The sequence below is a fragment of the Cydia fagiglandana genome, chromosome 5 (assembly GCF_963556715.1).
Source record: "Cydia fagiglandana chromosome 5, ilCydFagi1.1, whole genome shotgun sequence".
NCBI classification, from domain to species: Eukaryota; Metazoa; Arthropoda; class Insecta; order Lepidoptera; family Tortricidae; genus Cydia; species Cydia fagiglandana.
The window spans coordinates 3,702,609-3,726,029 of record NC_085936.1 but is presented as its reverse complement, the minus strand read 5'-3'; the positions used below and the strand labels follow the sequence as shown (position 1 = coordinate 3,726,029).

The window sequence follows — 23,421 nt, the reverse complement described above, 5'->3', positions numbered from 1 at the left end:
CAATTTAGATTCCCATACAAAAATATTAGAAGTTCTCGAAATTTTATCACGGAGGAAATTTCGCAATTTTGTAAAGTATTCGACGGCACATCGGTACCTGCATATAAGAATATAAGTAAGTATGTTGACATTAACTCGTTATTCAAGCTTTATGAAAATTATCCGAATTGTTGGATTGTTGAAGGTGCAAACAACCCAAAAGCGAAACACCGTTTTAGCGAGTTTCAGGTACAAATGAAATAACCAACATGCCCGCTATTCAGGAATGGCAAGGGTAGCCTTATCCTAACGACACATAATAATTGGGTCACCTCACTTTGTCCAGGAATTACTAAAATACCATTTAACAAGCCCACTGGGCCACTAGGTATTTAAACTATCTTTGCAAATTGCCCCGAACTCATTCAAAAGTGAATGCTCAGCGTACACTTTTAAAGTACTATTCAGGTTGCAGATTTAGTTTCTAAAGAATTTAAACTTTGTGACTTCGGATTATAGTTGAATTTGCAACAGGGTACTTGTAAATCAGCATTGTTAAAGTTCTTCGGATGTCCTGGGTGCGCTGAATCGTTTGAGTTTTGCTGATAACTTCGTGTTGAATGGGAATTTGGAATTAAATTAGGTTGCGCTTGACTCGGTTAACTGTTTGAGCTAGACTTAAGCTTTGGACCTATATAGATTGTATAGACCTAGATAGTATTTAACGTCACAAAGTTCTAGTGAATACGTTTAAAATAGAATAGCCATTAAATAGTATGTCTATGTTGAATAGTTTATCTATTTAATACTTGTTAAATATTATTACAGTTCATGCATTTACAATTTTTACGGTTTACCCACAATTTCGTTGAATATTTTTAACAATAAGCGTAATTTTATTTTCTGTGAGAACTATAGTATGTAGCTAGAATGTATGAACCTATCTAGTCCGAAGAAGAATTGTCATTACATTCTGGAATCTGATTGTGCTGTGAGGTTGAACCCACAAAATGGCTAGCGTAAGTTGTTATAACTTCCAATATATCATCAATAGAGCTCTAATCGCTCAAAAAAGAGCGATTAGAATCATGTTTCACATCCCACAAAGGACGTCTTGCAGGCAGTATTTTGAAAAACTTGGCATCCTTACGGTGCCTAGTCTTTATGTGCTCTTATTACTCACGGATCTCGTAAAACATAGCTCTAGATTTGAAACTGATGAGGAACATGAGTTGCGTAAAGCGTCGCGCACAAAAAATATAAAAGTTAATTTCCGTCCATCATCAAAAATAGAGGAACACTGTATAAGACACCAGGCCGTTAAATTGTTTAACAAACTTCCTGTAGAACTTAAAACAATATCAGAAAGTAATATCTTTAAGAACAAATTAAAACTGTTTTTATTGAGAGGGTGTTTTTATACTGTAGATGAAGTGTTCAATATTGTTTAGTCTCAAGTGTTGATTTACTTGTTTTTGTTTAGTTTTAAGTGTAAGTATGTGTAAAATGTATTTTCAAACACAATCCTGTATTGTTTATGAATAAAATACTATGACTATGACTAAGACACGTATATTCACTTATTGGAAGTCGTCGTATAAATCTCTGTTCAACTGTAAACAAATTTTGATACAAATTGTATTAGAACAACATTCTACCCGTATTCTACCCCACTCTACGCATAAGTAACAGTACTAACCGTAACCCTTTAGAAAACGCATGCAATTATCTACCATATTCTCATGCTATAAAGTCCAGAATCAGACTGATTTTGCAATGGCTGCTACAGCTTTTATGCTTGGTGAGGCCACAAGGGTAACGTTCAATGTTTAACAGTTCATTTTGCCCTTGCGACAGCTTCGGTCTAAATCTAAGTTCAAAACTCTTTGCCCTCTGTTCGTAGGCAAATTGCTCCAATCGGCTTCTGAATTAATTCTGTTTACAATTTTAGCATTCAACGATTTAAATATCCTTGTGGCCTGCAGAATGGTCTACGGTTAATTTGGATCATTAACTCTCTCTAAACTTTTACATTTAAACTTTAGGTGTTTTGCTGTGTGTCTCAAAGGGTCGAATATGATTTTAACATTCATCTTTATACGAGGATACTTTTCCTTTTCTTACCTACAGTGTAACTTGCATAGTTACGTAGTTGGTTTACTGCACTGCTGCTAGTAGGTACTACATAGTAGATAGGTCTACTAGAGATCTGAGTCGTAAAACATTGGCTAAATTCCAGATTATGGGCCACTAGGCTAAAGTAGTTGTCAATTGTCTTTAGGGCCCGATTCGGATTTTGAAATAGACATCTATTAGATATCTTTTAGACATCACCTAGACATGACAACGATATGTTTAAGATCTAACCTGTCAAATTTGACATTTGCACGATCCTGGAGATACTCTTGAACGATTTCCACAGGATATGACTTAGAGATCCAATTCACATCTAATAGATATCTATCTATCTAACGTAAAAGTGACATTGGTTGCCCGAATTGCGCTGCAAAAGAGAACTAGCTGATATCTAAACTATAACGTATCTAGAATGGATCTATAGCACGTGTCGTCTCTTGTGAATATCTTGAAGTTCGAATACGGCAGTTAGACTTAATTTTTTTTTTTTACTTAAATTCGGTTTTTCAACTTTTCAACGCTTTGCTATAAGATAAAACATGATTCCCGCTAGACCGGGACTTGCCTGGGCCGAGGCGTCCAACATGTCATTTTCTATGACGACTGATCGGTGATCATGTGCATGGTGCTTTATTACATAGAAACGGAAGCGCTGGAAGCTCCGGACCGGCCCTGGCCCGGTTTAGCGTAAGTCATGCTTATTAGCCCAGAAGAATTTGTTCTCATTCCTTTTTTCTTTTCAGGACAAGAATATAACTTCAACAAGCTAACAGAAGAAGAAGTGAACTCCCTCGGGCAGACGTACGACTACGATTCTATCATGCATTACGCGAGGAATACCTTCAGCAAAGGCACATACTTGGACACTATTCTACCGCTGGAGGTCCATGGAAAGAAACGGCCGGAGATCGGACAGCGAGTCAGATTGTCCGTGTCTGATATAGCGCAGACTAATCTGCTGTATAAGTGTGCTAGTAAGTTGAACATGAACCTAATATATATTTTTAAATCCGTTAGTAGGCACACAATTTTATTTGGACACATTTCTACTGCTGGAAGTCCATGCGAAGAAGAGGCCTGAGATCGGACAGTGAGTCAGACTATCCGTGTCTGATATAGCGCATAAGAATCTACTGTAAAAGTGTGCTAGTAAGTATCTACATAAGTATGACACATATGTGACAACACCGCTAGTAAGGAAGTAAGGGCACTCTTGAGGAAGCTTCGTATATAAGGAAACCAAAAGCGGGGTGTTTTAGAATTCAACCGCGAAAGCGCTAAGGAAGGAAGGAGTATTTAGAATAGATATTAATTATTAGTTACAGCCTATTTTATAAAATGTTAAATTGTGTAGAATGATTTTATATATTTCAGATTCATTATTTTAGAAAGTTTCTTTTGTTTGGCTCTTCTCAATATAATTAGCCTACATTTAAAGTACAGCTAATTGCAAACTGAATCCTTACGATCACGGATAACTCCTGGGTACCCTGTTATATTTAAAATGTGAAGATTGGAGCACTTTGCGCACTTCAAACTGGAAAACAAAAATAACGGTGTTAATAAAGGATATAAGTACATACCTACTTCGAAAAAATCCACAAACGTTCATAAGTAGGTAACTTTGAAAAAGCACTGGAGAGCTTTTAGCCTGTCAGTAACTTTATAACATTTATTTTATTTAATCCTTTAAGCCTCGAGCTTTTGCAGTTGCGAAATCTTTTTCCCCCGTAACGAACGCCTATAAATCAAAATAAATAAAGTGTTTTTTTCCGGTGATGGCGTTTCCAATTTGAAGCACTATTCAGGTTTTAAAATTCTCAACTTGGCACAACTCTTATGTGCTTCTTCTTCGATTTCAATAACAGTTTAGAATTTTTAATATGTAATTAGACCTCCTAAAAATAAACTATACTTTATTATAATGATCAGCTGCTACTACAATTTATCAGCCAATTTTTGGCAGTCATGTAGTAAAATAAGATCTATGTGACATATAGGAGTCTCATGTCTCCTCAACGTCATCCACCAAACGAGCCAACGAACCAGGCGCTTCTTTCATTCAAAACCAGCCACCAATCCGTCAACATTTTGGTCCACCTGCCATTTGACAACATGTCCCACCCAACTCTATTTAAGCTTGGACATTTAAGCCTTAAAATATATCAATTCAATTTCTCAACAGAATGTGGTCGCACGCTCCTTGGCAACTCTGGATGGTTCAACTCGCCCGGCTGGGGCTCAGAGACCGCACCGGCCACACCGGAGCGCTGCGAGTGGCGCATCGTAGCTACACATGGCGAGCGAGTAGTACTTAACATCACCGGTGAGTTACGGTACCACTTGACAACTCTGTGTCAACAAAATGTGGTCGCACGCTGATGAGCAACTCTGGATGGTTCAGCTCGCCCGGTTGGGGCTCGGAGACCGCACCGGCCAAACCGGAACGCTGCGAGTGGCGCATCGTAGCTACACATGGCGAGCGAGTAGTACTTAATATCACTGGTGAATCTGTTTCTCCTAATACAAATATCTGGCGGAAGTTTCGGTAAGAACATTCGGTTTCGGTCGGACACATTTTGCAACAAAACAAGTGACTTGAGCAATATGATACACAAAGGTTGGAATTCGGCTTTGCTTGTTTTTGGTATGATATAATACATGTTCAGATACATTTAAACCCCTTTTTATGTCTGCTACTTTCTGAAATTGAACATTTGTGTTATAGCCCATTTCAGACAGCAACTTGGCAGCACTTGGCATGAAAAAAGTGTAGTCCGACTCTAGAATTTCTTATTCTGTGATACTCTAAAATCTAATGTTATTTGGAATGTAGTATAGTAAGTAACCTGTTTAAGATTATTTAAAAACAAACTCTTTATTACAATTTCCCAAAAACATTCCGCGCGAATGACTTAAAAATACGTGAGTTACACTGTAATATTAGCTTAATGTTAGTATGACTCACGACAGTATAAATTAGAATATTTTATACCGAACAACAAAACTTAAGACTTGATTTAGAAGTTTACCAACGAGTGCCCCAGGAAATGCTTTATTTACCCAATCCATTAACTTGTACGTCTGTTAACCCTCTATTATTACGGAGAGATGGATCGCAAGTTGGACTGCTGCCCGCGGGCTCGCCGCAGAACTTATCTTTTTAAACTTCAGCTCAAAACGTCAGTGCTGCAGACAATCTTTGATTCATTGGTGTAGTTTTCTCTTTAGTTTCAAGTTTGATAACCTGCAAGCCGAAATACAGTCTTATGTTGATGAATTTATAACGCATTATGTCTGAATATGCACGCACCGATTCAAATAGTTGGTACTTTAAAGAACTACAAAGTTTTCGTAGTTACCGTAAAACCACCCAACTATAGGTCCAGAACTACACCTATGGTCCGCAAGTTCAAACAGAATACCGTAATTAAGTATATTTACATAAATACCAATGTTATGTTTGGTTTTTCTTCCATTAATGAACATTTTTCTTCAGAGCCACGACATTTAAATATGTATAGTAAGAGTAGAGGCTGATTTAGTCTAAGATTATTTCATGTCCTCGTGAGCAATTTCATAAGTAAGTAGGCATCCTTCATTTTAAAGTTGCTAGGAGCCTGATTCTGACTTAACAATCTGTTACAGTTTGAATCTTATTTTGATACGACCTAAAAATCTCTTACGCTGATTAGTGTAACGAAATCAAGTGTAAGTCGTGTGTGAGATCCTGCTTGCCAATCACCAAAACAATGGTCGAGATCGTATAAAAATCATAGCCAATTGCTACATTTTAATCGACTTCTTCGTAAATTACCTAGTAATATCAGACCAGTACGGTTACCATCAGTTTGTCACTGACATAAACGCCGTCGAGAACGTAATTTACTTTCTATACATCCCGTTTGTACTAATATGCGAGTGCGAGCGAGATGTATAGAAAGTAAATTACGTTCTCGACGGCGTTTATGTCAGTGAGAAACTGATGGTAACCGTACAGTTCACCGATTCTAAAGCTCCTTCCAAGAAAACAAATTTTATTAAGTAAGTTTCTATGATACTGTTAAACAGAAAAGTAGGTGAGTAAGTCAGTAGGAATCTAGAAATATCACTGAGCACAAAATCACTTCCAATTTCCATCTGTTTTAATGTAATTGTTCTCCGAATTGTGTAAGACACCGAAGATACTTTGTAAAAGAAGCGTAGCTTGTTGAATTAAGTTATGTTATAAAACAATTAAGTTATAAAGCAGGAATGTGCTCGTGTTAGGTACTTGTGTTTTATGAAGTTTCTAAAAGTTCAACGAAGTTTCTAAAGATTTAACAACCCTCGTTACAAGTCAATTTAGTGAGTGACACAATACAAATTGTATGTGTTGACTTAGAACACAGTTGTGTGAAAAGTCATGTAGTACGGAAAAGTAAATATTAATTAGATATTTACATGAGTATGTACGTATACCTTCTGGGAGTGGAGGCGAGCCGTCAAACGTGTCACAAAGGGAGACTTCCAATGATGACCACGACCGCTCTGTCAAGAGTGACCCGATCAAGAAGAAGATACCTTCTGTATTAGGAAAAAGAAGAAATAAATACATCGATTAAATAAAATTACATAAAAGGTAAAACCTAGGTACAATCGCCTGCGCTCGCGGTGCTCCATTCCACCCTTAGGGTGATTCTCGTTTGAATGCCTTGCCGGTAGTAAGATGCAAGACGATTTTTTCTTTAAGTGGAACACCGCGAGCGCAGGCGATTGCAGCTGTGGCTAGTTTTCATATATTTTACACGTAATCACTTTTAAAAGTGGATTTTCGTTAAAACATAACTTCACACATTCATGATATTCATGTTACGAGATGTTATTAAACAGTAGGTATGTTTTTTTTTTTTCAAAAATACATAAGTCTGAAGTCTGAGTATCTTCAGATGAACGCAAGTCTCAAACCATTATTCACAGTTGCAATCTAGATTATCTAGCTAAATTACAGACAAATAACCATGAAATATCCGTTATATACTCGTTATCCATAAAAGAGCGGTCTCAAGAGTTTGCCGACGGCTTGAGCAATTCAATTTCATGTTGAGTGGCCCCGAGCACGTTCTGAGTAGGAGGACAATGGTTAGACGATGGATTTGGGTGAGATATCGATCTAATCTTGCCACTTTTGTGGAAATTGCTGTCGTACAGATTTTACACTGCAAATATTGTCTGTCTAGAAATAGCAGAGATACTTCACCTCCTAAGCTAATTCCTAATCGTAGAAGATATGATCATTATTTGACAATCGGCACAATTCGGGAAATGAATTAGAGATGCACTAGATATGAAATAGTAAAGATATGTGACTTTCCACGGCAAAAGGTACCTTATGGCAGCTGGTGCTTACGCTATTATTAACGCCGCTCCAATATAATATTGAGCCGGGGAAATGGTACCTTTTACTGTGGAACGTCACATATCTTTACTATTTCATATCTATTGGATCTCTAATTCATTTCCCGAATCGCGCCGAAAGTAAAGATACGGAAAGCTACTGTTTGGTAGAGATTTTTCTACCAACATAGTAGTAGTGGTTTGGCATAGTAGGTAGGAATTTTACTGTTGTTATTATTATGGTTATTACCACGATCTTGTTGTTACTTTTATTAGATATATTTACGTACCGCTACCTATACTACAAGTGCGTGTTTATTAAATTTTTTACGCCTAGCACTTCGTAATACCTACCTACTACAACTATAACTTAGTACGGTGATTCAAAATTAATAGGTATTTATACTATTTATATATCACTTATTCATGAGTATTGAAGAGTCAATAGTCACGTGCCCCAAACATTCGGATTGAAGTAATTTTTAATAGCATTTTTTTCTGTTATGTACTTCTTAGTTTTTATTTATAATTGGCTTTTAAAACACAATTTATTTCGTATCTATGGAACATCGTGAGGAAACCGGACTAATCCCAATAAGGCCTAGTTTCCCCTCTGGGTTGGAAGGTCAGATGGCAGTCGCTTTCGTAACAACTAGTGCCTACGTCAAATCATGGGATTATTTGTCAAGCGGACCCCAGGCTCCTATGTGAGCCGTGGCAAATTGCCGGGATAACGCGAGGAAAAAGAGGAGTTATATTAAGATTCTCTGACTGATTGTGATTAGCTACACAATACAAATAAATCATTATGACTAGCATAATCCACAAATCCTTACCATCAATCCGATTGACAAGAATGACAAGCATCCATTGACCCGCGGTCACCGTCTCCACTAAACTTTCTATTTTAAGCCTTAAAATTAATAGCTCTAAACTCCGTGCCACTACAAACGTAACCTAAACTGTAGTGACCAGGCAAAATTTACGAGCTTAACCAACCAGATTACTTAGAGCCCGCACCGATCCCTGCTCCTTTAAACTTTACAGGGCAAAGAAGACTCGTTATGGGATTACGGAGGTCAAGTTATACTGGTATATTTGCTTGGAACGGTTCTGGTATTGCCTCGGCCCGCCCGAGTGGAAAGTTATTGCTGGCTATAATATTGGGAGTACGATGTGTAATATTAGTACTAAGGTTTTTTCTGCGAATGGCAGGTTATGGGAGGTTAAACGTTGTGGCTAAGAAAAGAATGCTCTAAGCAAATTCACTTTTTAACGTGTGGATGGTAGAGTAATCAAACACACTAATATACTTAATCTAATTGTCCAAAAAACTCGATCTCCTCTTGAATAAACTGTTTGCTGTGCCCTACAGGGTGTCATGTTGTACACAATTCTATGTAATAGGTTAAGATACAATGTGATATGCAATAAAGATTATGAGTATGAGTATGAGTATGAGAGAGGAGAAACTATGTTATGTACAAGAGAAGACGCGGAGAGTATATACAAATACATTTACAATATTATTTACATCAATTTACAAATTCCACTGTAGAAGGTAGAGAAGCAATAGAGAGTACTCTCTCCAGGCGGGTGTTATGCCTGGGGACCGAAGTCCATTGAGAGTTGGTCGGTAGTTATATATATAGTAACTGACATTATAACTCCGTAAGCGCGATGTAAGTCTCACATACTAATCGCGTTCTAGACCTTCTTAGTAGTTTGTGCGTTCTAGCTCCCTAACGCCATCTGTTCGATTATTATGGCACGACGTTGGCAGTGACAGCTAGAGGAGTCGCCACAAACGCAGACCCTGGTGCCAGCGTGAGTTGAAGTTACACCAAACTTGAAGTCACACAGAAGTTATGCTGCTCGATTTCGTGGTCTCTTCAATGAACATCTTATTTTAGGATGACTCACGCTGGACCGGGCCGAGCCCGAGCCGAGGAGTCCGACATGTCATTTTCTATGACGACTAATCGGTGATGGAAGCTCCGGCCCGGCACCGGCCCGGTCTAGCGTGAGTGTGTTTACTCGTCAGCGTTCAGTTTACTTTTCCTAAATATGTGTTTCTTTCGGTAGCAACGTTTATAATGTTTCTCTCACAACTTTGAAACTCTCACAACGCTCAAGATTCCACTTTTAAAATCTTTCGCTTGCTCGGGGATCAATATTAGCACGTGGGATTAAACAACTTTGCATCCTTGTAAAAAACTGGTCAAGTGCGAGTCGGACTCGCGTTTCAAGGGTTCCGTACATCACACAATTTTCAAAAAAAATTTTTGTACGTGTAACGTGACGTGAGTGAAACGCCTTGAAAAACCCGAATGAGTCAATCTAGTTTTCAACACATGTAACATGAAGTTTTCTGGCGTGGTGGCTTATATCTCTGCAAATATGCAAAGTAGCTTCTAGATAGGAAATTAAATGCCGAACAATAGTACAAGTGTCTAAATGCGAAGACTGAAGACCGAGCTCCGCGTAGGGCTGAAACTCGGAGCGTCCAATGGGTCGCGCTTCCTACAACTTCTGCAAGTGTTGCAAGTGTTTTAAAAGCGAAGGCCGAAGAGAGATAATACCTACACAGGGTGGCCAAAAAATAAGTACATTCCCGTAACCAGGGAGGTATTGGGATTATACCTACCTACTGAGCAACATTTACTATGGGACCCGTAATCGCGAAAAGAAATGTATCCTCCCATAGAAAACGGACCAGTCAAAACGTATGAAACAGCCAAATTTTTCTTTGCGATTTCGGGGTTGCACGTCGGCAACGGAAATACACTTAGTTTATTTTTTGGCCACCATGTATAGTGCTTTTTAAAACACGTGACAATACCTAGTAACCTAATCAATCAGTACTACACGTAACATTGCGGCTGTGTGCCAGATACAGCTTAGTCGCATTTTTTATCTTAAGTCCGACTCACGCTTGAAGCTAAAGGCACGTCTCTTCGGGACGCTTCGGGTCTTCGGCCTTATGCGGATATAGGCCTAGGGCCTTCGCAATAGCTGTCTAGAACTCTAATACATCACGTTTCACTTAAACCATTGCGGCTGTGTCCCTAAAAAACCTAAACCGCATTTTTGTTCTTAAATCCGACTCACGCTTGACTCTAGATTTCTAATAGGTTTTCCTGTCATCTTTAGGAAAAGGACTATTTTGTGTATTTTTTTCAGAGTTTTAGACTTAGTAGTTTCGGAGATAGAGGGGGGGGAATGGTCATTTTTTGTCTATTTTCTTGAATAACTTCTAGAATTTTTATCGTAAATTTATAAAAAAAATTTATTTGAGATTCTCACAATGAACTCTTTCGTTTGATATGTAACACGACATAGTTTACAAAACTTTGATTTTTAATTTTATGGTTTACCCCCCAAAAGTAGCCCCTATGTTTAAAATTCATTTGTTGACGTTACATATCCGTCTTTGGGTCACGGACTTACATATGTGTACCAAATTTCAACTAAATTGGTCCAGTAGTTTCGGAGCAAATTGGCTGTGACAGACGGACGGACAGACAGACGCACGAGTGATCCTATAAGGGTTCCGTTTTTTCCTTTTGAGGTACGGAACCCTAAAAATTAACTACTTTAACGTTACCTAATGATTGAGTAGGTAGGTAAATATTCTAAAAGGCAATTTCCAACTACCGATCAATCACCAACTAATTGCTAGTTACTTGTGAGGGTAACTAAATACCTACCGCATTCGACTCGTCCACAATTTGCAATTTGGCAACCCTCCAAAAACTCACGGCTTAGAAAATATATGACGCGAAAACATTTATTTTTTATTTATTTTTTCTATACCTAACGACATTTGTACGCGAATTCAATATAATAATCGGCCAAGAGCATGTCGGGCCATGCTCAGTGTAGGGTTTCGTAGTTACCATTCTGTCAAAGTAGGCCTTTAGGGGTATCTTTGCAATTACTCAAAAGCGACTGGACCGATCATGTTCGCTATAGTTTTCATTGAAAGTATTTATTGTGTAATAGTTACATAATTATTATTATGTAATGTAATCACATCATAATACTTTTCGTTACATCTCGTGTTTTTGCAAGACTTCAAAACGATTTTAAAAACGTTTTTCTTCAAAAGATCAAAAGGTTCTTCGAGTTAATAACTGTTTATATTTTAATTGCCATAAAATTATAAAGTTACTGAAATCCTTTAGAAGGAAGTTGTTATTGGCAATTATTATAGCCGAGTGATTCGCTATTAAACTCGTCGACATTAAACAGCTACCGTAAAATGGGGTGAGTTGGGACAAACTCGAAGTTCAAACCACAATAAAAGTTTGTTTTAATATGTGGCACGTTGATTTATATAGGTACTTGAAAAGTGTTCCGGTTGTATGAACTTTAGGTTTTCAATTATAATCTGTCGTTTCATTTCATAGATTCAACGATAAACACAATAAGTTTTTGGCAAAAATTTCATTTTTGGTACAAGCTTTTATCGCCGACTGTACTTTTCTTACGACAGACAACTAATACTCATCGAGACTATTCTAAAAACCCCTAACACAATTAGGTTGCGTCGTTTCATCACAGAGTTCCTATGGCCACCTCCTGTCTCCATCATTAGATCAGCTCGATGGTACCATAATATTGCATTGTCATCCGATTTATACATCCATGCAAAATTTCAGCTCAATCGGAAACCGGGAAGTGGATCAAATTTAACTCGCAAGATTTGATTACACACCGACAGACAACGGTCAGGTGAAAGTAAATATAAGCTTGTAAAATAGTAGGAAATTCCAGCTCACCCCGTAGTCGCGGTTATTGAGTGAGATATGGGAAAGTGTTTACGTAACAATGTGATAACTCAGGTCTAAAATACCATCTCACCCCCCCCCCCCTACCATCCCTCCTCACCCTATTCATAACCCAACTGCCCTCGTAATCTCACTCTAATTGCTCTAATTGGATTGTTATTGTTACTACTTTTAGTGGATATGAATACGTAATGAATAAATGTGTTGTTCTGTTGAACATTAGATGAAATTTTCCAATAGTAATATTTTTTAAGAAAAAAAACCGACTTCCATGGGGGCCGATGAAAGATTATTGTATAGACGGTTAAGCAAATCTTGTCAGTACAAAAAGGGCGCGAAATTCAAATTTTCTATGAGATGATATCCCTTCGCGCCTACAATTTTCAAATTTGCCGCCTTTTTCTACAGACAAGATCTGCTTGACCAAGTATAGATGGTACACTATGTAGAAAAGGAGGTAAAACCACCCACTTTTCTACTAGCATTTCGCTTCTGTATAATGGCTCCTCTACAGGATGGGCCAACGCCGCCCACTCCAAGGGACGCAGCCATGCGGTAGAATGAGATAGCAATATCACTTGCTCCCTCTAACGCATAAATGCGTCCCTTGGAGTGGCCGGCGTTGGCCCATCGTGAAGAGGAGCCATGAGGGTCGTAGTTCTAGCCTAACCTAACCCACTCCTCAGATAGCAGTTCGGTTCTGTGCGGATCGCAGTTCGAACCTAATCAAACCCACTTTTCAAGTAGCATTTCGTTTCTGTAAGGCTCGCAGTTCTAACCTAACCTAATCCTTGTTCGGTTCTGTGAGGATCGCAGTTCAAACCTAACCTAACCCACTTAATGGCGCATGCCGTGCGGTGTACGGGGGTTTAAGCGGGAGGGGCTAGTAAGATTGGCATCATCGTACTTTATACCTACATTAATTTTATGATAGGTAATCATAGTTGTTTATTTAGTTAAGGTATCATATATAGTGGTTTTCTGGGTCAAGGTCCGGGTCCGAGTCCGGGTCCGAGTCCGGGTCCGAGTCCGGGTCCGAGTCCGGGTCCGAGTCCGGGTCCGAGTCCGGGTCCGAGTCCGGGTCCGAGTCCGGGTCCGTGTCCGGGTCCGAGACCGGGTCCGAGTCCGGATCCGAGTCCGGGTCCGAGTCCGGTTCCGAGTCCGGGTCCGAATCCGGATCCGAGTCCGGGTCCGAACCGGATCCGGGTCCGAAACGGATCCGGGTATGAGTCCGAGTCCGGGTCCCAGTCCAAGTCAAAATCGAAATTCGTAATCACCAAACGTGTACCATGCGTCATTGAAGAGTTCTGTTTTGGTCATCATCAACAGTTCCACTTCATCAAATGCGACAGTTTTTAATGTAAATGCTTGATTTTATGATGAAAATACAAAAAAATCTATACGTATGCCTTTAATATTTGAGGAGTTCCCTCGATTCCTTATGGATCCCATCATCAGAACTCGAGCTTGACAAAAATGTGGCTTAAAAACTTAACTTACTTAACAAACATAACGAAGAGGACAAATCGCCAAACGTGAACTATGCGTCGTTGAAGAGTTCCGTTCTGATCATCATCAGCAGTTCCACTTCATCAAATGCGACAGTTTTTAATGAAAATGCTTGATTTTCTGATGTAAATACAAAAATCTCTATACGCATGCCTTTAAGATTTGAGGAGTTCCCTTGATTCCTCATGGATCCCATCATCAGAACTCGAGCTTGACAAAAATGTGGCTTAAAAACTTAACTTGCTTAACAAACATAACGTCGAGGACAAATCGCCAACCGTGAACTATGCGTCGTTGAAGAGTTCTGTTCTGATCATCATCAGCAGTTCCACTTCATCAAATGCAACAGTTTTTAATGAAAATGCTTGATTTTCTGATGTAAATACAAAAATCTCTATACGCATGCCTTTAAGATTTGAGGAGTTCCCTTGATTCCTCATGGATCCCATCATCAGAACTCAAGCTTGACAAAAATGTGGCTTAAAAACTTAACTTGCTTAACAAACATAACGAAGAGGACAAATCGCCAACCGTGAACTATGCGTCGTTAAAGAGTTCCGTTCTGATCATCATCAGCAGTTCCACTTCATCAAATGTCACTTTTTTGGGTGTATATGCTTGATTTGTTGATAAAAACCCAAAAATCACTATATGTATGCCTTTAAGATTTGAGGAGTTCCCTCGATTCCTCATGGATCCCATCATCAGAACTGGGTTTTGACAAAAACGGGACCAATCTGTATGCATATACATTCAATCAAAAAAAGAATTTTCAAAATCGATCTAGTAATGACGGAGATATGGAGTAACAAACATAAAAAAAAATAAAAAAAATAAAAAAAAACATACAACCGAATTGATAACCTCCTTCTTTGAGATTTGGAAGTCGGTTAAAAATTGGATTGAATGGAAAATCATTGGATTGTTGTTCATAAAGACCAGTAATGCCATGCCATGCCATGTAATGTAATGGATAGTCTGAAATCAAACAGTAGGTAAGGAAGACCGAGGTGAGTTGTGACAGAGGAGAGTTGTGACATCGTCGATTTTTTGGAATCTATTAACTAGAAACTAATAGGTCGCAACAGTGTGCGTTTGTTAGCTCGTAACTTGAACTAGGTAACAAACGCGCGCTATTGCGACCTAGTTTCTAGTTAATAGATTCCAAAAAATCGACGATGTCACAACTCTCCTCTGTCACAACTCTGCTCGGTCTCCCCTACGTTAAAACCAACGTGGAGACAACAGAAAGTTGAAAAGCCGGCGCGGAGTTGTGACTGGCCATATGCCTATTACGTAATATTAAGCTTATTTATCAATATAAAACTTACATTTTAGCGGTGAAGGAAAGCTTCCGGGAGCTTCCTTGCCGGTCGTGCGTTTACGTTCCTGATTTTCATTGAAATTTCTAAAAATGGTAACTCGAAGCACTTGATTTCATAGTCTAATCTTTATCACATGTATCCACAATTAGATTAATTGTTAATTGACTTAGTAAAAACAAAATAACGACAAGGATTTGTTTACGAAAACATTTGACAGTAAGAGAGGTTGTTTACGTTGACTTTGACAGGTATGGGCGAGGAGCCATTTAGGTATTGTTTTAAACCGTAAAATTCAAAAAGCGTGAGGTAGATAAAAGATTACAATAATTAAATCATTATTTACTTTTATATGTTTAAAAACATTATTATAAAGGTAAACATGAAATACTTCAATATGAACGCAATATTTGGAATCATAAAGGGAAAAATGTTAACTCAAACATACTTTTGGTTGCTTTATTTGTGCATTCGCTTGCGTAAATACAATTTAAAACTACCCTCATCAGCATTTTATTATTAGAATATGGACCTTAACATGTAGGATATAAGGTTTAAGTAGTTACGTAAGAGATTCATAGGTGTCTCAGATTAAAATCATCATGGTTAATCAAGAGTAAATCTTAAAGTATAAGGCATAGGGACTACATGCGAAGCATGTCAAGAATCGGCATTAAACGGCTTTATTAAATTATCCAACCAAAAATAAGCTTTAAGTAAAGTATGTAAGACTTATGTTTCGGTAAAGTAAGTGGGTATAATATGGGACGATGGTTTGTCTTCACTGACGACAAATGGAATGTCTGAGGACAATGGGTTGCACTCGCCAAGGTCAATTTTGTCTTCACTGACGACAAAAGGAATGTCTGAGGTCAATGGGTTGCGCTCGCCAAGGTCAATTTTGTCTTCACTGACGACAGATGGAATGTCCGAGAACAATGGGATGTCTTCAGTGACGACATGGGTAAAAGTATAAAAGGATTGATGGGGAAGGACGCGAGTTAGTATTTTACTAGCGTCCGGACCGACAACTGACTTTGGTTTTTGTATAATACGCGGAGATTATTGGTGAGGGGTGGGGATACTCTGTCCAATTTTTTCTGAGTCGCTGGGCTTTATCGAGATTAAGACGCAAGTCCCAAATCTCATAGAGTAGCACTTGGAATTGTGTCTTTGTTTTGGCATGGCGGAAATATGTTTCCGTTTTGTTGAAGCTTAGGCATCTTTGGTTAGAGTGTGCCCATTTTACTAATAGTTTTCTATAGGAGATTTTCAATAGAAATGTAGTTGTTTGGAAAGTGTTTACTTGTCCTAAATCTGAAAACTCCTAATTTTATTTTTTCATATGATTCAAAACCAAATCAGTGCCTAGACATACAGTTTAGTCTAGCCTTTCATCTGCTATCCTAACGGTGACAAACAGCGGATGGAAGGAGGTCTATTTTGTTCCAAGATGAGGGTTGTCTTGGGGTCTGCTTTATATCAACATAGCAGACTTAAAACATCTCCCTCCCTAGCTTTTCGATGTCCAACTGTAGATGAATAGCACGGACGTCACGTGCGCGCCATCCGGGGTAACCTGGGCTTGCTTGAAATCTACAGTATTCGAAAGCTTTGTATTTTAAATATATTTATTTATACCAATTATATACACAATAGGGACCTGTCCTATCCATGTTGCATCCCTGCCTTTGTGCAAAACGCCATGGAGGGGGGCAATAACTCGAGTTGATAGGTTGCAATCTCGGAGTCACTCGCCGAATGCTTAGCTTGTATCTAATAGGGACACACTTGCGTATATTCCAAAGTACCAGGGTCGATGGTAAGTACGAACTGTGCTTTGGTTATATATACTAGAGTAGGGACTGAGGATAGGGTTAATAGGGTAGAATCGCACACTATTACTAGGGAATTAGGGTTTCTTTAGAGATTTAGGGTCAAAGATTGAAACGGTTGATATTTTTCCTCGTTTAAAACCTTCGAATATGGTTTCTTCATTATAAAATTATGCGGAGTTAACTGTTACTGCTAATGAACTTATAATTTATCTGGGTAAAAGGGTATTCTCTATCTTATTCTAATTTTATCTATTAAAATTCTGGTCGTCTGGAGTAGAGATGAAGTACTGAGTAACATAATCAGGTTTCCAAGGTATTTATAAAACAAATTCTAAAATATCAAATTGAGTTGCTAGGAAATGCAGTCTATTCTGAGATGGAATATCAAAGAATAGCTGTTTTAGGGGACCTTTGGCAGACAAGAGTAAACCAGAGGATACTTTGAGTGGAATAATACTCATTTTGACATTCATAGTTCGTTTTCAGTTTCATAATAAATTTAGTACTTCGTTTATACTACTAAGAGACCAGAAATGCAGCTTATATTTTAGTTTGGGGAATGGAAATGGGATTAATATCCCTTAGCTTTTGAATGTAAAAAAGATTAATTTTGATGACTGATGAATATTTGGCACTTCTCTTCATAGTCATCTAGATATGCATAAGTTCCGAAGTGTTGGTAAAAGCCCGTCTGGCTAACAAGTTAGGGTAGGTGTTCCGACTAACCTTGTTGACTGGACTAAGAGCCCCCAATCCTGCATCGAACGTATGAGTAGCATCTTCGCAAGAAGCTGGTAGTTAATTATAATCTTGAAAAGTTAGGGTGTAAATGGGCTTACCCCAGGAATGCTACTTATATGTTATCCCGGAGGCTTAATAGGTGTGGCAGGTTTTTACCAACAAAATTTTTAAACTCATTTTATCAAGAATATATAACTTTCTTAATATTTTATATACTGCATTACCATACCATTCTAATATTTTTAGCAATACCATTTATACTTTACCTTAGAACACGTTGAATATGCTGCGACAATAACTTAATAAAATATTCCTGAAATGTTTCTTTAATAACATAATAAATAATACTCTCAGTAATAAAATCTCTATTTTATGAACTAGGTAATAATAAAATAAAACAGAGTCCAAAATAAGCATTACTCATTAAAGGATCTAGGTTTCCGCGGTCCACTGCGAGGGGTCCTAACTGTTTACTAGACGATTACGAGGCCAAATTTTAGGAGTATTTATTAAGGGTATTTATATATTTATTTATTTATATATTTAAGGGGGAGGGTACAGAGTGCCGGAGTCGGACGCGTCCACCGAGGGTCCCGTACTTTTTAGTATAATTTGTTGTTATTGCGGCAACAGAAATACATAATCTGTGAATTCAACTGTCTAGCCATCACGGTTCATGAGATACAGCCTGGTGACAGACAGACAGACGGACGGACAGAGGAGTCTTAGTAATAGGGTCCCGTTTTTACCCTTTGGGTACGGAACCCTAAAAATCACCTGTATAATCCAATACATTCTTATTCTATTCAGACAATACTCATTTCAGCGGTTTTTTACCTGTACCAAGCATCAGTCCGAATATTTACCTACTCGTAAATTCACAGAATTCTATGTACATTTTATTTGTGAAGTTACAAAGGCGACCGACACAAAGGACACAATTGGAAAAGCTATAAATCTGCGCGACACAGCTTTTGTTAGTAACGTCACATTGCTCAATGAACATTACGTGAGGAAATTCGGTACGGATGACCTGTTGCAAATGGCATTACCATTTTGCCACATTTTGGGTAAATAAACAACTTCGCGGTAAATATTTCTTAAGCCAATTAAAATGAATATTAAAAGAATGAATGAATATTAAAAGATAAATGTCGTGGAAGTCTTATTTCTTTGAAGATCTTCCTTTGACAGATGTAGTGCGCATAATTGTTTTCCATCGTATTTTCTCGGAAACGTTCGTTATTGTCATGGTATTTTTTGTACCGAAACTGACTCAAATAGCAAGACACGTTTCCGTGAAAATACGATGGAAAATAATTATGCACTATATCTGTGTGCGTGTTAAATATAGAGTTGACACCAATGAAAAACTCAAAACTAGTTATTGGTGAATGAATGTATTGTTTTATAGTCTTTTTAACGATATTTCATATCGATACACTAACGACTTCCGTCTTCTGTGTCCTCATTATAGATTGACGTGACACGGGTGTCCTCGTTATAGGTATATTAAGACAAATGTACTTTTGCAGCTCTAACATCCATTTTATCGCAGGATTTCGAAGAGACTTTTATGGAACATCCATAGAGTTAGAGAAATTAGTCTGCTTTGTTAGAGCCTTGATGGCTAGGCATAATTATGGAATTCAACCGTTAAAAAGATGAAAATGGATTGAAATTTTTTAACGACATGTAATACGCGAAAAATTTTAGCGGCATCGAATGACATTACTGAATTACTGAATTATTAAAAAGATAAGATAAAAAAAGATAAAAAAACAGTTTATTCAAGTAGGCATATTACAATGCGCTTATGAACGTCAAATAAACCTTTACCGGCTCCAACCGTACACCTCTGCCCCGAGAAGATTTAAATCCCCCCTCAATTGGAGGAGGGTATCCCAATCTGGGACCGGCAACAAACTCGGCGGGACACATCTTTTCAAAACATTATTACATCTTATAATTAACATGCATTACGAGTAATTAAGAAAAATACAATTTAAATTACTATAGAATTCATGCAATTATACTCAGTGAGTACATAACTTTATAGAATTTGATATAAAAAATAAACATATATGTACATGAAATCACAAATACGTAGCTCTTTCAGAAAACATATCAAATCTTACAAAAGGAAAAGAAATTAAAATCAATAAAAGAAATGAGAATACATATTATATGAATCTGACTGATTGTTATGAGATGCTTTCATACAATTTGATGTGCTTTCTTACCTGAGCTGAGTCACCTTTAACTCTACACATAATACAATATTTTTAATTGCTACTTGTCGTTGTTACAGTTTCTGGTTTGGACCATGCATGTTTGTCTGTCAAGTAGTCCTCGACTCTGTAATAAGCCTTCAACATCAATGACTTTTTTAAGTAATTCTTAAGAGCTGGAAAGGGTAATCTTAAAGCATCCTCAGGTAACTTGTTATAAAAATGAATGCATTGCCCAACGAATGACTTCTGTACTTTACGAACACGAAACTTTCTGATAGCAAGCTTATTTTTATTTCTAGTATTATAGTTATGGACATCAGAATTCTTAGTGAAGGAGTCTAGATTCTTAACAACATAAATAATACTATCATATATGTATTGGGAAGCTACAGTTAAAATATTAATTTCTTTAAAAAGTTCTCTTAATGATTCACGCACCCTTAAATTATATATAGAACGAATGGCTCTCTTTTGTAAGACAAATTTAGTCTGTATGTCAGCTGCTTTGCCCCAAACCAGAATACCATATGACATTACACTATGAAAATAACTATAATAAACAAGGCGAGCTGTCTCAACATTAGTCAATTGTCTAATTCTCCTCACAGCGTAAGCGGCCGAACTTAATTTGTTTGCTAGTGTTCTTATATGAGGACTCCATTGTAGATTTTTGTCCAATGTTAAACCAAGAAACAGTGCTTTATCTACCATATCTAAGCATTCATTATTCAAAAGTATCTTAGTATCGACTGGTTTAACATTCGGCAAAGAAAATCGAATGCATTTAGTTTTCTTAGCATTAAGAAGCAAATTGTTCATAGTAAACCAGTTTAGTACATTAACGAGTGTGCTGTTAATTACACTGTAATCGGTAGATTTACGATCAACCTTAAAAAGTAATGATGTGTCATCAGCAAAAAGAACAATTTCACAAAGATTTTCTACTACACATGGCAAATCATTTATATAAACCAAAAACAGGAATGGACCCAAAATAGAACCTTGTGGCACTCCTAATTGGACTACAGTACCGCTAGACCGGGTTTTGTTTACAACAACTGTTTGTGTTCTGTTGCTAAGGTAAGAAGACATAAAGTTTAGGGCATTTACTGACAGACCATAGTGTTCTAATTTCAAAATGAGCGTTCCATGATCCACACAATCAAATGCTTTAGAAAGATCACAAAATATGCCAATTGCATCACAAGAATTTTCCCAAATATCATAAATATGTTTAATAAGTACCGAAGCAGCATCGGTCGTGGAACGGCCCTTTGTGAAACCAAACTGATTGCTTGTAAGTAAAGTATGTCTGTTGAAGTGACCCAGTAGATCATTTAACATTAACTTTTCAAAAACTTTACTTAGTACAGGAAGTATTGATATTGGACGGTAATTAGCCATATCACTCGAATCACCCGATTTAAAAAGAGGTATGACTTTGCTATATTTCATAAGATCTGGAAAGACGCCTTGTGAAATTGAAATATTATAAATTACGGCTAAGTAAGGCGCTATTACGTCCAACACATGACTAATGACTCTAACAGATGTTCCCCATAAGTCTTCCGTTTTCTTTAAATTGAGTGACTTGAATGTTTTAACAATAATTGCTGAATCTACTAGACTAAACTCAAAGTTAATATTACATTTCTTAACATTAGCACAAAGTAAGGAATGAGCTCGAGACGAAGATGAATGTAGACATTTCGTGGTATTAATAGCTATTTTAGAAAAATAATCTTCGAATGCCGAGGCAACATCGTTGTTTGACATGTTGTTTGACATGTATTGCGAGAGAAATTACTGAACCCTTAGCCAAATTTTGAGAGTTGAATAGGTATATTAGGTATATGATATAAGTTATACCGAGTAACGTTTACTATGGGACCAATCTCGAAATCGTAAAAAGAAAATTTAGCCGTTTCATACATATTGGCTGATCAGATGTCGATTGGAGCCAAATTTACTAAAAGTTTTGTTAAAATTATTCAGTTTACCTTAATCCACCTCACAAGATTTGGCTAAGGGTTAAAAACCCCATATATCTGTTTTTTCTGCATCCGCCAAAGCTCTCTGCACGCACAATTATTCACCCCTGCAAATGTATTCTCTGAATTAATGAATTTACGGTCACTTTTATTCCGTTCCCGAAGTCGGTCATTGGAAACGATAAATCTCTGTTGTCTGCTCAATGGAATAATGTACCTGCTGTAACACTAGTTGATGGTCGTGGCTTTGTGTGGTGAATCTATTCAGAATATCGTGTTACAGAGTGTTCCTCTTGAATCATGGTAATTCACGTTCGCTCTTACTGTAATTTAATACTTTTGTGGTACCACTACTTAATGGTAGTTTCTAATATAGAATAGAATAGAATAGAATAGAATAGAATATCGTGACTGTATTTTTGTAAGCCAATGTAGGATTGAAAATTGTCGCAATATAACCGTTTATGACCAACTGCCCGATTCAGACTTTAAGATAGGTACGTCAATTAATAAATCTAGAAACGATATGGATTAGATGTGAGTGTGTCAAAAGTGACGTTTTTGTTTGAAGAAATACACACTAATTTGACACTAACATTTCTGATCCATATCGTTTCTAGATCTATTTATTAATTGACGTATCTTAAAGTTCGAATCGGGCCGCAAGTCGTTGCAAGTGCGGTAAATCAGGCGTAATAGCAATAGCATACAATCGTAAGTTTAGGAGAATGCAGAATAAGTCAGCTTGAGTATGTCATTTAACGATAAACCGCTTGTGGTCTGTGCACTAGCGTCCAGTACAATTCTAACCCTCGTGGTTATTCTGTCAATTTTGACTTTGGCGTGATGGGGTATATGATAATCATTTAACTTATCAGTAGGTAATGGGATCTTCTTCAATTTGCGATAATTTCTGTGCACAAGGCGTACCTAAACTTATACCTAAAGCTGACGGCCTACATACAGCGTGCCCTGCCCGCACTGTGCCTTTATTTGGACTTGATCGTAATCATTTTGATTTCATTTTTATATTACTAAATAAAAGTATCAAAAGTTTACATAAAATATTCTGTTGTTTTTACAGAAATCGACATCCACAAATCCGAAGAGTGCCGCTCCGAATGGGTGGAGATCCGTGACGGCTACATGCCAAATGCGCCGGTCTTGGGGCGTATATGTGGCTCCGGGAAGGGTCCCATGATGAGGTCTACGGGGTCCAGGCTGACTGTGGTTTACCAACCGGGGCTTAGGCCTAAGCCGTTTAAAGGATTTAAAGCGCATTATGAAGGTAAGATGCAACACCTTAAGTGCTTATAGTCTGTAAATTAATGTTAAACACTTTCTCTTACCAAACATCTTGTTTCTTGAGGAAGCAAATCAATGCCATGAATAAAATACTTTCTTAAAAAGGAGCATGTGAGAGATCGTTTTCCTTTTATTACCATGAACTAACTAGTGATTTACACTAGGCTCACCCGGTATATACTAAGTAGTATAGTGAC

General features: G+C 37.6%; 1 protein-coding gene across 1 annotated transcript in view; it reads left to right on the top strand.

Annotated features, from left to right (window-relative positions):
- LOC134664314 (bone morphogenetic protein 1) overlaps positions 1–23,421 on the top strand; it is a 123,812-nt gene that overhangs the window by 90,689 nt on the left and 9,702 nt on the right. Inside the window, exons 8-10 of the mRNA XM_063520884.1 lie at positions 2,859–3,089; positions 4,301–4,441; positions 23,004–23,207. Of these exons, the coding sequence (XP_063376954.1) occupies positions 2,859–3,089; positions 4,301–4,441; positions 23,004–23,207 (576 nt within the window). The remainder of the gene's footprint in view (positions 1–2,858; positions 3,090–4,300; positions 4,442–23,003; positions 23,208–23,421) is intronic.